Source organism: Tinamus guttatus, unplaced genomic scaffold (assembly GCF_059628265.1).
Source record: "Tinamus guttatus ecotype Peru unplaced genomic scaffold, ASM5962826v1 Tinamus_guttatus_pri_ptg000599l, whole genome shotgun sequence".
Taxonomy (NCBI): Eukaryota; Metazoa; Chordata; class Aves; order Tinamiformes; family Tinamidae; genus Tinamus; species Tinamus guttatus.
The window spans coordinates 3,568,053-3,584,021 of record NW_028289133.1 but is presented as its reverse complement, the minus strand read 5'-3'; the positions used below and the strand labels follow the sequence as shown (position 1 = coordinate 3,584,021).

The window sequence follows — 15,969 nt, the reverse complement described above, 5'->3', positions numbered from 1 at the left end:
ACAACAGTAGAACGAACAAAGTTTTTATTTAACGATTTAAAATATGCACACGTGAACTATGTGGATTTTTTTTCCAAGGAAAGTGAATTATGAAATCATATATTAACTCAAATGTACAAACACATTCCCTTTAGCACTGTTTCATTTATTACTTATCATCTAATCAAATCGTTCCAGACTGAAATCTAGCCTAGTTGCTTCATAAGCAGGCCTGCTAACTTTTGCTATAGCTTTAGGTGTTTCAAATGTTACTGTGATAAAATCAGTAACCTTGAATGTAGGAGAAAAAAAGAAAAAAGAAGATTGCTCCTAAATCTGGAAGAATAGTGAGTATACGCGCTTGGTAATACCCTAGGACGATCTGCTCTGTAGCAGTCCAGCATCATCATGACAACACTCTGCATCTAACAGGCTTTGTACTCCAATAGAGTACGTAGTAAGAATTTTCCTTGGCTAATCAAATTACTAGATCCTCACCAGGTTGATCAGAGTAGCTAGGAGGACTGTTCTGCTACAGTTTTTCTTAGGTTTTTGTCTAAATTTTACATGCTTCTGCCTTTCTTCATTGTGAGACATACAATCCGAGTCTTCTGGCTGCTTCAGAAATTCTGGGTGTTTTTTTCTGGGGGAAAGGATAGAAGTTCAGTTTGTTGCAGCCCGGCGTACATTTTGGGGAAGAAAAATGTTGCTGTGCCCACCCCGCTGCAGTAGCCGATTTCACAGGAGGCTTCTGTCCGATGCTGCTCCTCTCTTTGCTGAAACCATTCAAGGTGCTTGAGCTTCCCAGCTCATGGAGTGTGGGTTGTCCACCCGCTCTTCCCAATTCCTTGTGCTGCCACGTGCTGTTCTCCTTTGGGATCAGTCTCTCGTTGTCGAACCCGCAGTGGGAAGGAGCACGGGCAGCTTCTCGAGACGCCTGCGCCAGGCGATGGATGCCCAGGTGCGTTCTCCATGGGGAGCTCTCCTGCAGGTCCCCATTGCTGGTCACCTCCAGCCTGGCCTTTCTGACGGGAACACACTCTGTGAAAGATTTTGATTTCCTAATGTTTTTATTGATTAAAACAGCACTGACCATTGATTCTGAGAGAACAGGTTCATTTTCACCTGTAAGAGAAATGCATATGTGCACATTAGTATGATGCCAAAAACTAAGACTCTTATTTTTGCAGCATAAACACAGCTGAAGAGTTTTTCAGATGAGTGTATCCATGCTCTCTCTGGGTCTGATAATGCAATTCCTTTTGATGCCTAATAATGGAGCAGAGGTACTTTGGGTTTGGTCTTGCAGTTCTGAGGACATAAGAAGACCCTTGGGTCACTTGGATGAAAATGGAGATTTATCAAGTCAATATTGATCTAAGATGTACTCCGAGCCTCATTAATAGTGCAGTTGGAGAATTGGCTTTCAGTAATTAATTGCTCATAAGCAAAAATTCTTAAGGTGAGCAGGGGCTTTCTGAACATGTTGATAGGTACTGTGATTTGAAAGACGCAAATGTTTGATACTGGTTAAAATTTGAATTCACAAACTAGAAATACTGTGATCACTTCTAAATAGAATCAGAATTTCTTTCAATCTTCATGATTTTTTGTTTTGTTTTTTAGCATGGGGTTATTAACACATGGGCTTGTGGACAGTCCAATATTACCAATGTATAATTAGTGTGTATGGTGTAAGGTAAATAGCTGACCACGTTAGTAGATTTTTCCCCTCATGCCTATGGTTTAATTTCTAAATGCTGTGTACTGTTACTGTTAGAAATACATAAGATATTAGGGATAGAAATGCTAATGTTTCTTTAATTACATGAAACAACATATCATCAAACTAGCAAACACGACTGCCCTTCTGTGCCTTGAGAATGAATAGAAGTTGAACCTTTATACTAAAGATAAACAAACAGTGTGTGTTGACATTGCAAGTGCTAATGAAATAGACTGCAGTTAATATAAATACAGTTTAAAGTGGTAGTGCAGGATGCTGACCTTATTTACAGGGTTCACTCATAGCAACTGTGTGCGCTGTGGTATGAATTCTGGAGCACAATAAAGTGAGAAAAAAAAAAGGAGGAGTCCTGCCTATATGCTGAAACAGAAATCTGCAGGGCCAATTTAAATGAATTTTAGCCCTGAAACTGAAATGCAAGCAGTTTGAATAGGATGCTGCCTTAAGAAGAACAAGCACACAAACTAACTTGTAGACTTCTATTCAGTCTTTGCAAGAAGTGTTTGAATATGTCAGCATAAAACCACAGCATTTCTTCTGCTCTGCTGGCAGAGCAAGGAGGAATCAAGAGAGCTTGATGTGATGCCACTTTGCATATTCTTGTAGGTATAAAGGGTCTCTCCTCTGCACTGTTGGATGTTGGACAAGTTCAGGTTTTATGAACTAGTCATCTGGAGGACCAGGATTGAGTGTAAGTTGATCAGAGAGCTCTATCCAGTCCAGTTGCAACAGTCTGAACTGGTTTTCAATTCAGGTTTGCTTCGACTCCTTGGCTACAGGTGTGTTGAGCAAGGATCTCTGGTAGAAGCATGGGAGGCATGAACCCCAGGTGGCTGAATCAACACACATTCACCACCCTCTAAATTTCTAAAGAAAGCTTGAATTAAACAGACATTTGGTCTTTTTCATTTTAAATTGCTCCTAATAGCCTTGTTTGGCATTTGGCATTTTTTATATGTTGTTATCTTAAAAGATTTTTAAGGTTTTAGGTGACAGAAATGAATCATATTTCAAGTTAGCTTGGTAAATTCTTGGAAGAGATTCTGCAGCCCGAGCCCCAGTGTTTATTCGGTGTGATTGCATGCTCTGAATACTCCTTCCATTCCAATTCCTAAAATAAACACTACTTTTCTGCTTCTTAGCCTATAAATAATGAATGCACTCCTGTATTAACCCCCAACTGGAGATTTTCAAATCTTGTCATCATCTTTTCTCTGAAATATTGGGAACAGATGGATATGTGATTGTGTCCATGTGTGTATTGGGGAAGTAACAGAGGGATGTTGTTTTCAGGTGACTTCTGTTGAGATAAATGTTAATATCAGAGGTGAATTAAACATGTTTTCATATTGCTACTAAATGATTCAGAAAGCTTCACTAATTGACTGGGTATCCCTTTAACTTAGAATGTAAATGAAAATATATCAGTGTAATAATGTAAGCTATAGTTAACTAAAAACTTTAAAGTATTTGAATGTCTGTTACATAAAACCTGTCTGACGTGGTAAGTTACTATTTCTTGTTTTTCTATTTATCTACTTCCCAAGCAATATGCAATAGAACCACTTTCAAAAAGGGATCTCTTGTCTAAGTTACGCACTTCGAATCTTAATTCTTAAGTTATTTCTTAAGAAAAGCCTAACTTTTGTCAGTCACTTGATATTTGCAATTGCTTTCAGTAGTCTTGTAGGATGCATTTCTTTAAATAAACATGAAGGCAAAAAGACAGAAGAGCCAGCACTGTTCAGATGGAAGCATTCAAGAGAGCAGAAATGCCATAGAATATATTACAAAAATATATTGGTGATAGATGTGATAGATTTGTGGCTTCTGTAAAACATAATACTTTAGTTCAGAGTTTCACTTTATGGATATAATACCTTATCTCAAAATAAACAGATCTACTTCAAATTCAATATTAGTGTTTCACTGCCTTCTTTTCTAATTATCCTAATGGTAAGACCACCTTTCAGTGGAAGGAACAAGAAAACAAAACGACAGGAAAGGAGCTCACTTTAACTTTCTTGAAGCGGTGCATAAAAAGAACAAAGAAGTTACGCGAGACCTAAAGGAATATCCCTTACATCTATATCTGCAAACTTTCCTATACGTCCGAGCGTACCTGTTTTGAATATAATAACGTGTGATTGCAGCTTTTGCTTCTGTTTCATATAGCCATACTGCTCCTCAAGCAAGCTCACGTCCATCCTGGTTGGCTGCTCGTCACGATCTGAAGCCTGTTGCTCTGAGGTATGAGTCACTGAGAAAATACCCGTGATGTATTTGTAAGCTCTCACCATCTGCTTCCACAAGGAAGACAGAGTCATGCAAAAGCAAGACATTTCCTTCATTGTGTTGGCAAAAAAACGAAAAAGGAAATTAAGTTTGAAGCATCTGAAATGTTCCTGAATGAAGCAGTAACTTTCTTCTAGGTCTGGGGGTGTCTTTCAGTGTGTGGTTTACTGAGCCTGTTTCACGCGGCGTGTGTTGAGCTACTGCACACAGAGTTAATGATAATGACTGGATAGCTGGGTTTACTGTTGACTGAAGGTTGTGAACGTACGAAGCTTTGCCAAGAAAAACAGTGAAATACAAAACCTTGCTGAACACAGGCAGGTGCACAAAGGGCTGGTTAGTACTGGTTTGTGTAGTAATGTTAATTCTTAAAGAGGCTCTGTCATGGTGACCTGCCCAAGACAGTCATTCCTTCTGGTAAATCCTTAGGTTTCTTTCCATTTTCTTTCTTTTTTTTTTTTCCTCTTCCATTCTTCTTAATTTTCATCCAGTATCATTAATGCTGCTTTTCTGGCAGGGAGGATAGAAAATAATAATATTTTCTAACTTGCTGCCTTTGAAGTCTGTGTGAGAATGTTGAGCGCTGGGTGCAGAGGCAGAAACGTGTGTGCAGCGGCACTGAGGGAGGCCACAGGCAGCACTGCCTTACCCTCGCTTCCTCAGTATTTCTGCCTGTCTGGTTTTACAGCTGTACAATAAAACAAACTTGTAGAATTAATCATTTCCTTTCACACTGGTGTGAAAGGGCGTGCTGAGGGGGAAATGCCCACACGCGGTGTGTTTTTCTGGTCACTGGCAGAATTTGTGCTGTGATTTGTAACATAAGCATGAGCCAGTTAAATCTTTTGTGTGTGCACAGGTGACAAGACCAGTGATGCCACTACCTGCGTGTGCACAGAGTTCTCACAAGGCCCAGCAGGTACAAATGTGCAAGTCTATCTCATTTTGGTTGGCTTCTGACTTCCCAATATATTTATGCCTTGAGTCCCTCAGTTGCCTTTATTTGCCCCAATGTTCAGAGCTGTTGGCCCATGGAGGCCTCCTCTGGACCCGCAGGCAGTCGGTTTGGGCAGTTGGGCCAGGAGATTGAGTTACTCTCATTACAGTTTGAGCCAGCATTCAATACAAGTGTTATTAATGGCTGTAAAAGTTACCCAACCTTTTTAACATTCCAGTCACACCGCTTGGCTCAGTGACCTCCTGAGAAAGGGACTTGTGCAACCTGACATATTTTGCAGAAGGAATTACCTTTATAGCATTCCTGAGCACGAAACGTCGGCTTTGTCTTAAAAAGATTCCCTCTTTTCATTCTAGGAGCATTTCAGGTTGGAGCGAGTTTTTATCTGATGGGAAGGTATTACGGTTTGTAACTATTTGTACTATACTCTTGCCTCAGGCTCAGGGAAAACTCACTGCACTTTGAGTAATACAGGTGCATAATACAGCACAGTTCCTTCCCAACAGCTCTACGGGCAAGGAGGAAAAGCAGAAACGGGGAAGAAAAAGCAAAGCAAGTGCCCAGTGGAATGCAGGGATTGGCTCCTGGTGCTTCAGGGGAGCAGAGGAATCGGGAATAGGATTAGCCCCTGTATGGAGGAGCCCATAACATATGCAGTGCATTTTGTTGGCATTTCAAAGGAAACTTGTGAACAGGGCATCTTGATTCATTTGTGTGTGTGTGTGTGTGTATATATATGCATATATATATGTGTGTGTGTATTTCTGTGTATAGCTCGTTTGCTATCAAGATGTCTGCGTGTTTATGTGTTTGTGTGTACGTATACCTAGTATTTATGTGCATGTATGGGTATGCACACACCACATACACATGCATATATACATGGACACACACTTTGTGTGTAATTTATCTACGCGTGTGTGTTCTACGGATTTGCAACCAGGATATGATTCATCAGGTGAGTTGCACCTCTGGTTTGCAAGAGGTGCCAAGGCAAATAGGGTCAGCTGCGTGTTTGAGCTCTGGGGGGGCTGAAGCAGCTGCTGCTTCTTATGGCAGGGACCTCAACTCGCAAGTGGACGTGGACCCTGGGGGGTTCTGTCCTTACAGAGCCAGTTGTCCCCTGCAGCACGGTGATACTAGGAGAAAGAATAAAAATGTCCAAGATTGCATTTTCTTGTTGTCATATGTGAGCACAAAATTGAAATCAGGACTTGGGCTCATCTGGATTCTTCAGTGCATTCATGAGGACTGCAAACCACAGGCACCTCTGATGCGTGCAGCACGTTACACTGGTGGAGTGGTTGGGTTCGGTGCGTGCTTTGGGCCTAAAATGTCAAAAATCAGGATTTGCTTGTGGAGTCCTTTCTTTGCACTGCTCCATGTGCTCCCTAACAGTGCTGAAGGTTCTGGAAACCCTGAGTTAGGGTCGTGCAGCAAAACTTGCCTTAACTGAATAAACTCCTGTGCAAACATGGTTCTGAATGGTTTTAATTTGAACATTCATTGAAGTCTGAAGGGCCGTGTTTTCTCCTTGGTCTTTTTTTCCATCACATAATGGAAGCAATTCTTCATTTCCTTGAGGCAAAAAAAAAAAAAAAAAAAAACGCACAAAAATTGGGGGTACTTCATAATCCAGAAGCAATGGTATTTTGGAACTTGAAGCAGATGTTTACTGCCCTTGACGTTGTTTGCAAGTCTCATTTTAAAAAGATGCAACTAATTCTATCTCATATTAATTTGTGAGTACTACATCTTTTTATTTAAAAAAATTTGGAAGATCTTAGAGTAATAATTGTTGATTGAAACATATTTAAGAAATGCTCTTAATGGTTAACTATTAGTGAATGTACTTCCTCTAATACTGGATTTTATTTTGCACCTGAGACCAAAAGATGTACAGAGCTATATATATTCATATTTTTCATATGGAGAATTCTAGAAATATATTCTGATCATGCACCTTAAAAAGGGCACAAATATTTTGACTTTTATTGAGAAGGAAAATGAAAGTCATTATCTTAATCCCCTTCTATTTTTTTATTTATATACAGCCTTGAAATGTTAGAAACCGATTGTTATAGCATTAAGAAAATTTAATAAAACCAAAAGGAAAGGTAAAAACAGGATGACTGCTCTTATTTGGGTTCCAGAAAGTATTGATAGAATCAATAGCAGTTGCTGCGTTTTATTTGATAACAGAGCATATGTTTGAAAGTACTTCAAAGCATGCTGCAGTTAAAGAAGAGTTAGGTATAGGACTGTCATAATGCAAAATTATTTTTTGGTGCTCTCTGCATGCCCATGCTGATGGGATCGAGGTGCCTGCAGTGCAAGTTTCAGAATGATCTTAAGATGTTTCTCCTGATTTGCTGACCTTCCTCCTTGTGTTTTCAGACATAAATGGTTAAATGTGGAGTTGAACGCAGCAGATGCCTGGCATACGCGGCATTTCAAATCCTCTGTTCTTCTGGGTTGACCTTGTTAATGCTGAGGATTAAGTTACCTCCCTTTGGAAGGTTATTTGCTGTAGAGAGTAAACTAAACTGTTGAGATTTGCTTGTGCTGTTGGTTGTTCACGTTACTGGGACTGCAATCTCTGTCTCTATGTGAACAATCAGAATCCAACACCTAGGATCAAAAGTTGTTACCCTTTTTGTAGTTAATTTATCCTTGTTCCCTTGGGGCTTCTGCGATTCCCTTTCTGATATGAGAAGATGCAGAGGCAAGTCAAAGAACTGAAGTTCTTTATCAAGTGGAGATTTTAAATAACTAAGATCTGGCATCTTCCCCTGCTGTTTCCCTTTCATCCCTCTTGGTTCTAGGCCTTCTTGAACTAGTGGGGCCAACAAGAGGATGGTGAGGACAGCTCTCTGCTGAAAGCTCTCTGTGAGAAGGAGCTGAATGGCCTTCAGCGATATTCATCTCCAGAGGACCTTGGAAACTCATTGAATTTTCCTCGATCCCACACAAATGCCTTGTGTTCTAATCACTGTAAGTGGAGTTCACATTTCTGGTATTGCCACCTAACTATTTTATTTTCATTTTTTTATATTGGCTACTGAATGTGTTTCCTATTGATAGAGTTATCGTGAAGGGAAAGCAACCTGTGTTTATTGATCCTCCCAAAGGACATGCATATATATGCATATAAGAATATGCATATAAGAACTGTGGAAAATTCTGATTTCAAGCAGGACCTAAAAGGGTAAACCATGTAAATATTCTGCCTTGATTTACCTACTTGTAAACTACATGATTTTGGGTAATTCTCCCTTGTAAAATGATTTTTGATCCTTGTTGGATGGTGCTGAAAAGTGCAAAGTTTGACTGTTATGAGTTTTCTAAAATGATTTTTGATCCTGGCAGGATGGTGCTGAAAAGTGCAAAGTTTGACCATTATGAGTTTTCCCTCGAGTCAGTTGTTTGAGTAGAAATTAGTTTATCTTTATTTTTTGATCAAGAAAACATACTTATCTGTAAGTGGAGTTTGATAAGTACAGCATATGAAAGAAGTGGTTAATCCATTGTTAATGAAAAGTTTTATCTGGATGACAGCACCTTGCCTCAGAGTTGCCTGACTTTGAGCCCTGGGACAGAGACCACTTCAGTATTCAGTTTCAAGGAAATCTTCCAGGTGTAGAGGTGGATTTTAAGAAGCCTTGCACATTAACATAGTTAAGATAGTTCTCCAAAGAGGACAGTTAAATCCTACTACTGTTGTGAGAGTGAATACAGACTTAAAATCTGTGCAGACAAGAGGAAGTGACAGGGAGAGCATCCTAAAAATAATTTGCTATTCAGAAACATCCTTCAGTTTCCTTCCATGCAGAGATCTCATGAGTAATATGTACTGCACTTGATGATCGCTAGTAACCTAATTAAAATCAATGAAATACATCTGTAAAACTACTGTATGTAAAACCAGAAACAACTCTGTAGTGCCTGATTTATACCAGCCGAGGCAACACAACAGGCTCTGGTGCAATCTGAAGAAGTGAAATTGGAGGATTTTATGTATGTAATGTAATGTTATGTAATTAAATAAAAGCTGCAAATTGACCAACACGTATGAAGGTGACAGTATAACTGGGAATGTGCAGTGGAGCCAGCGTTGAAATTCTTTACTTCTAGCCTTGTGCTCGTGCAGTCATATGCTTTTGTGTGGATTCCTGTGCCAATTCTTCATGAGGTCTCTGTGACGAGCCTTCATTAGTTCATGTGATACAGTGCCTGGGATTTTGAATTATGCACATGTCAAGAATTAAATCAACCAATACTTTTGTGGAACCTAAATTATCTAAATAAGCTGTGTCTTCTGCCTCAGTGGAACAACTATGGTCTGAGCTTTGTCTCCTTCTGGGACTGTGCATGGGGCTTTTGTTGGCTCTTTGTAAAGACTTTTTTATCTATTTACCTACAATCAATAAAATTGTGGCTGGATAACAGCAATCTCGATCTGTTTCTTTTAAACATCAAGTCCTTATTCTTTCAGGGCAAATAATGACACTCTTCACAGTATTTGGTGCTATAGGAACACAGTCTAAATCATGCATAAGAATAACTTTAACAGACAAATGCACATGTAGAAAGAGGAAAATATGTTGATGTTATAATACGGTCTCCTTAGAAAGAATGGTAACTTCATACTGTACCCTAAGGCATTGCAGTATTTTTTATTATTGGCATAAGGTTAAACATTACTGAAGATTGTGATAACAGAGTGCCTGCAGTGCTATGCAGCAAGGGAATGACCTCTAGAAAACTGTTGTTGTCCAATAGCTGATCTAATGCTGAAACTGATTTTTTTTTAAGTGATGTTTTATTGTCATGTTACTCGAAGCTTAATATTGTAAACACCTCCTGCTTAATTAGCAGCATTGCACATGATTGTCAGGTAACTTGGCAAAGAGCTGAGAATTTATTTGACCCAGCTTAATATGATTAATATTTCTAAGGCTAATTAAAGACCCAGGAGACTTCTTACTGGGAAAATAGCAACGGTGCCAGCAGGCCTAGGCAGTGTTAGCTCCAATGTGGGCTGCTTGGTTGTGGTGTTGCCTGTGTGGGGCTGATCTCTGTGTGTACAGCAGTTCTAGCTGCCCTGTTGTTCCTGCTGTGCTAACCCCTGTTGATGGACAACGAGGAAATACCTGTTTCTCTGGCACTGCTGAATATTTGACTGCCCGGCAGCTTATAAGAGCGAGCGAGATGTCCAAAATCAACTGCTGAAAGCAAAAGGGCAGTGGGTATGTAGTTTCCCACAGCCTTCTAAATCTTGGCTTGAAGTTGTGAGTGTTTTAACATCCCATTAAATTAGCGAGTCAGTATAAATCAGTACTGCCAGGCTGCTTTCAGTGTAACAGTGCTGTGTAGTTTGTCGGCAGGTTTAGGATGCTGTGATGATACTGAGCATGGCAGGCGCTGTGTTCCAAGGAATTTGCTTCTTCCAAGGGATATGATTTCTTTGTCACTTGCTCTGCATAAAGCTGAAGAATCAGTGAAATCTAAGTTTATGTCAGGGTAAAACGGACATCAGAGGCAGATTGTGAGATTTGACAAGTGAAAAATCATGAAATTGGGAAATATGGAGTACAGTTATGTTTTGCAATGAATTAAAATGAATCCGCACTTGCTGGTGATTTGACAGTGGGGGGAAAAAGCATTATTAATACGCTTACTAGTTATAACTTTTAAAAGAGCCAAGGGCCTAGGGAGCATGGGAGTGTTGATTCTCCATTGGGTAAGGAATGCATCAATAAGGAGAGGGGAAAAAAATTGCTTTTCCTTTTTGTTTTCCCTAATGAAAATGTTTTGAGTGATTAACCACATTCTCTGCTTCAAACTGTTAGTGTGACACTTGCTGTAAATGGCATTCTGTCCATCCCCTCTGGAAATCTGGGATTTGTCAGTGCTTAAACATTGCTAGTACACAAATACTAAACATGGTTTGATTTTCAGAAGCGATTCTAGAGATTATGATAGCATCTCCCAGCATAAACTGTAACACAGGAAAAAAGAAAAATAAAAAGTGTAATGCAGATTTTCCAAACACAAAGGACTAAATCCGAGAGCAAATTCCCTTTGCGGAAGGATGTGTAACAGAGGGCCTGGGTGAGGCAATGCTTGAGCAAACTTCCCTATTTTCTCTAGAAAAGCATGAAGAGTAAAGCAGCAAGGATAACATTCCTGTTCTGTCCTTGAGTAGGTTCTGTTAAACTATGCTGTCGTGCTCTGTTGTTCCTAATTTAATCTATTGGCCCAAGAGAGTTGTTATTCCAGCCACCATAACTTTTCTGTGATACTTAAGGCAAAGTATTCTTTGGAACGGCCTGTCCATGTCTGTCCTTCAGATCTCCTTGACAAAGATTATAATTGATTCTTACATCTTCATCAGATTGCTTTATTTATTTATAAACTGTTCTGTTTCCTCACAATCTTTCCCCTAGCCAATGCCTCCATTTTTTAAAAAGATTTTTTTCCACTAATATCTCTTTTTCTGGGCTCATTTATCATTTGTGTCATTTTTTTCAGAACTGACTTCAATTTTGCTTTTTTTTATGTGCGTCTAAGCAGTTATACTTTGAAACTTAAAACTTTTCAAGCCCTCAGCCTGCAGATCTGTTATTGATTTATAGGCAATATGCAGCAAGTTAAAGGGCAGCAATGAGGGTCTGCCCTCATGCAGAAACAGCCTCTGTGCCATTTGATCCTCGGTTTTCTAGCAAAAGTTGCACCAAGTAAACCAGATAACATTTAAAAAATGCTATTTCCATTGCAGAAACCTGTTCATTAAGTAAGACTTTGCTCATAAAGTGAGGTCCTTGCAGTATGAAATCCTTAGGGGCAGGAAAATTCCTGTTACTGCAGTTACTGGAGACCAAAATGAAAACTTATTTTTAAACGCCTTATTTTTAAATGAACTGGGACTTCCACCCACTTCCTTACACTGGTTGCAAACCTTGTGGATAAATTTGCAGGATTAGGTTCTAAAAGATGCAGGCAAACACCACTGTCATATTATATTTAAAGATGATATGACAGAGTAAGACTGGTTTAAAAGTCTGTGTATAAAAATATTTGCATTCCAGACTTGAAGTCTTCAGGACTGATGTTTGAAATCTTTGCAATAGTGAGAACTAGAAGCCTTAAGATATAAATGGATGTGGCTTTGCAAAAGCAGTGGGAGTCTTTAAAGTATCCAGGTATGTGAGAAGCTTTGGCAACACTTTGCCGTTAAGAGGCTGATTGAAATGTCGTATTTGTGTTTTTGGGGGCAACGGGTGGCTCGCAGAGTCGCAGTGTTGTCGTTTCGGGCCTTTCGGGTGCGGGAGCGGGCGGCTGTCGCCGGCGAGAGCAGCGGATGCCAAGAGCGAAACGCCGCGAGCGGGAGATGCCTCATGGCCGCCCCAGGGCCGCTCGGGCAGCGCGGGGCTGGGAAGGGCGGCGCGGCGGCGGGAGGGCGGCGCCGGGGCGGCCCGTGCTGTGTCGCGCCGCCGCCTGTGCCATGGCCGTCCCCAGCTACTTGGGGTGGGATTTCAGCACCCAGCAGGTACCGGCGGCCCCCTGCGCCTCTCCCGCCTGCCTCCTCTCCCTCCTCCATGCTGCGCGGCGGCTGGGAGGGCGGCGGAGTTGGGCCTGGCCCGGCACGTTCGCTTCCCAACGCGGCTGCGGCCGGAGGGCCCCATCCGCAGCCCATATCATGTCCCGGGGCTCCGTAGGGGCCCGGGTGTCCTGGCTTGCGTGCGGGTTCGGCCGCGGAGCCTTCCCCGCGCGCCGTCGCAGCCATCCCGCTAGGGAAACACGGCGTGCAACCAGCATGGGCACCGAGCGCTTCCTCACGGCCGGGCCGGAGGCTGGGGCTTGGCAAAACGCCTCCCATTTACCCGCGTTCGGGTGCCCAAGTGGTTTTGGATGTTGGCACGCTGCAAATTGGGCTGCAGTGGGTCGTTGCTGTTTTTCAGATGAATCTGAGAAAATACAGAGGGAGGAAAAGTTTCGTGTACCCTTCTGGTTTGTGCTTGCAAGGATAAACTGGCCTGAAGGAATAAACCACATTGAGATGTTGCTTTGCTGGAAGGGAAGAGTTTGATGAACAACTTCTCTGGGGGACAAGGATGGTCCTCAGGGTACCTGAGGGTCTGCTGGGGTCTTTGATCAGATGCAAACATTTTTCACCTAAATACTGTGTTCTTTGGACACAAGTTAGTCACCATGGTGCAGGCCAGAGCTTGATCATGTGTTTACTTTTCCTTAGCAAACACCTGCAAATTTGTTCTCGTGCAATGAAGTGGGAGGAAATGTGGAGGAAAATGCACATGGACACACAACTATCGCTGCGTGGTTGTGATGTGCTCTGATATCGCAGACCGAAGTGTTTCATATCGGCTTGTGTCCACACTTGCATCAAGTTGTGTGGATGGGAGGGATCCTTCTTCCCATTTCATGAATTATTAGTCCTATTTAATTATTGTTTTGGATAGTATATATTAACGTCCTGTTTTATTTCCTCTAGCTGAAAGTCATTGCTATTGATGAACAGCTGAGAGTCATTTATGAGGATAGTATTCAATTTGATAAAGACCTTCCAGAATTTAAGTAAGTTTTTTGTTTGTTTTGTTTTTCTACTTGGACAGTATAATTCAGAACTTTGGGGATCTGTTGGGGTGTGTGGCCCCATTTGGTCTCATTGATATGTAGAGCCATGAAAAATGTTCATGTTTCATACTTGGCAATGGTAGTATATGCTCCTGCCTTGCTTCTTTTGTAAACATGGCAAGAACTCTCCAAATAAAAGAACCCTCTGTGCCCCTCCAAAAATATTATGTACAAAGAAATTAAGCGTTGTTTTGTAAATCCAAACTTTGGGATGTAACCGCTTATTTTTGGGATGCAGAACATTTAACTTGACGGCCTAGTGACAAAAATCGAATTTCGTCTTGTAACTTCAAGCCACTAACAGTGAAAATTTAGAAACTGTTACTTAAGTGGAGGCAATGAAATGTATCAGCATCAGAAATCTTACTTTAGGATCAGATCCCTTCTTTGTTAATTATTTTCTTTGCAGTTAGGTCAAACATACCTAACTTTATTTTTCTTGAGTTTTATTTTAAAGGATTTGGCTCTTTTTTTCAGACTTCAAATGCTAATCCTACCCTGATAAGCTCTTGTTGGTTATTAATAAATGTGAAGAACTGTGCTTGACTGGAAAAAAAAAATAAGTGTATTTACCAAGTGAAAATTTTGTCTTTCTATAGGACTCAAGGTGGAGCCTATGTTCACAGTGACAGACTGACAGTCACTTCCCCTGTGCTCATGTGGGTCAAGGTAAGAAAAAGCTTCACTCTTGGATGCATTTGCAGGATATGATATATATAATTTGATTCTTCTGTGTTATTATTAAAAGGGTTTTATAAGCAGCAGTGAAACTCGCCTTTCAAATCAATCTAGTTCTGCTTGTTTGCTTCTTTTGTCTGCTGTTCTGTGTGGGATGCATATGTTAATGTTATCAATCAGCACAGTGAAAGTTGTTACAATTCTGAGGTTTTCTCCATTTCTCCATGCTGTATGCACAAAAAACCTTTTCCTGAAGTTCCCTCATTTGAGAAATATTATGCTTTTCCCCTTCTCTTGTTTCATGTGAAAAAGGAGACACTTCAGCTTTGTCTAGCTTAATCTGTGCTTTTGCAGCATCAATTACTTGCACTATGTTAGAATAAACTTTGCTAAGCAATTGATAACCTCAAGTTATATATAGTTAAAGAACAGTTTATTCATTTACACCGGTCAAAATGACTGTGAATTTATTTTGAAATGCAGATAACCTTCTTTCTTGTTCTCAAAGCAGACTTTCCTTGCTTCCAGGTGGACCCTTGGTCTTACATGGCACTATGCAAACGTGTCTTACTGCTGTCATTTGAAGAGCTAAGGCATTTAAATGGTCACAAAGCCACTACTTGGTGATCCATAATAGTTCCAGATGATGAACCACAAAGCCTTGGGAAATTGGTCATTGGTCATTGTGTGTTTCTTGGGAAATTTTGAAGTCTTGTAATGGTCATTTGTTAAGGAAGCCAGAGGATTGCTGAGCTGAGCCAGATTATGTGAAGATAGATTAATAGTTGACTTTAAAATTTAAAATGTGACAAAAAGAAAAGAATTACTCTAAGTTGTTGAAGTGCCAAAATGTGTCTGAACTAACACCTTATCTGAAAGAGATTCTGATTTTTTACCTCATGCTGGCAGCAGTGGTATTTAGGATACTTGTCATCTTGTAGGATGGAGTGAACATCATTAAAAGATTTTGTGGGTTTCCAAAGGTAAGAAGAGAATAAAACAATTGTGTTCGTGCCTGGCACTCCTAAAAGTTCGTTTTTTAATGGAGTTCTTCAAATCTTGTCTTTTTGTTCATGTTTAAAGAATGGTCCTTTATGATTCAGCTTGTTTTAAGCTTTCTCCCCACTACTGTGTGGTAGTTTGTTACTGTCATTCTTTTTTTTTTCTGTTTATTCCTGTAGGCTCTGGATATGGTTCTGGAAAAGATGAAGTCTTCTGGATTTAATTTCTCTCAAGTGAGAGCCTTGTCTGGTGCTGGTCAGGTTAGTCTATAAGGACAAAATTCAGTCTTACTGTATTTCTTCACTAGAACATAAGGCATAGTGAAGCATTACACTAAGCTTTATTTCAGAGGAAAGTAAAGCCATCAAGATCAGAATTTCTATTGAAACATCCATTAAAAGAAGTCTCTTATTCAAGGGAACTTAAAGCCTGAGGTGCATTGGAGCAGTCTCTAGGAGGGAGTGGGAATGATGGATGGGGTTTAGTGCAGTTGTTTAGATTAGTATAGTGCATAACTGCTTGGTTTCTCCTTGTTCATATTGTTTCTACAATCTGATTTAAAATGATTTTGAAGACCGGAGTCTTTTTGAATTTCATCATGCCTAGGTGCTCATGGAAATGGGGGGGAAAAATTAGGGAAGAGTAGTTTGTT

General features: G+C 40.4%; 2 protein-coding genes across 2 annotated transcripts in view; one reads left to right on the top strand and one right to left on the bottom strand.

The window, feature by feature from the left end:
- Window positions 1-475: 475 nt before the first annotated feature.
- Window positions 476-4,349, bottom strand: CUNH9orf152 (chromosome unknown C9orf152 homolog). The gene is made up of 2 exons (XM_088534751.1): window positions 3,849-4,349; window positions 476-1,104 (listed from the first exon to the last, which is right to left on the bottom strand). The coding sequence occupies exons 1-2, from the start codon at window positions 4,075-4,077 to the stop codon at window positions 563-565; spliced, it is 771 nt and encodes a 256-aa protein (XP_088390877.1). The 5' UTR covers window positions 4,078-4,349; the 3' UTR covers window positions 476-562.
- An 8,127-nt stretch (window positions 4,350-12,476) lies between these two features.
- Window positions 12,477-15,969, top strand: part of XYLB (xylulokinase) — a 73,570-nt gene continuing 70,077 nt past the window's right edge. Inside the window, exons 1-4 of the mRNA XM_088534764.1 lie at window positions 12,477-12,531; window positions 13,495-13,577; window positions 14,237-14,306; window positions 15,497-15,577. Of these exons, the coding sequence (XP_088390890.1) occupies window positions 12,487-12,531; window positions 13,495-13,577; window positions 14,237-14,306; window positions 15,497-15,577 (279 nt within the window). The 5' untranslated portion in view covers window positions 12,477-12,486. The remainder of the gene's footprint in view (window positions 12,532-13,494; window positions 13,578-14,236; window positions 14,307-15,496; window positions 15,578-15,969) is intronic.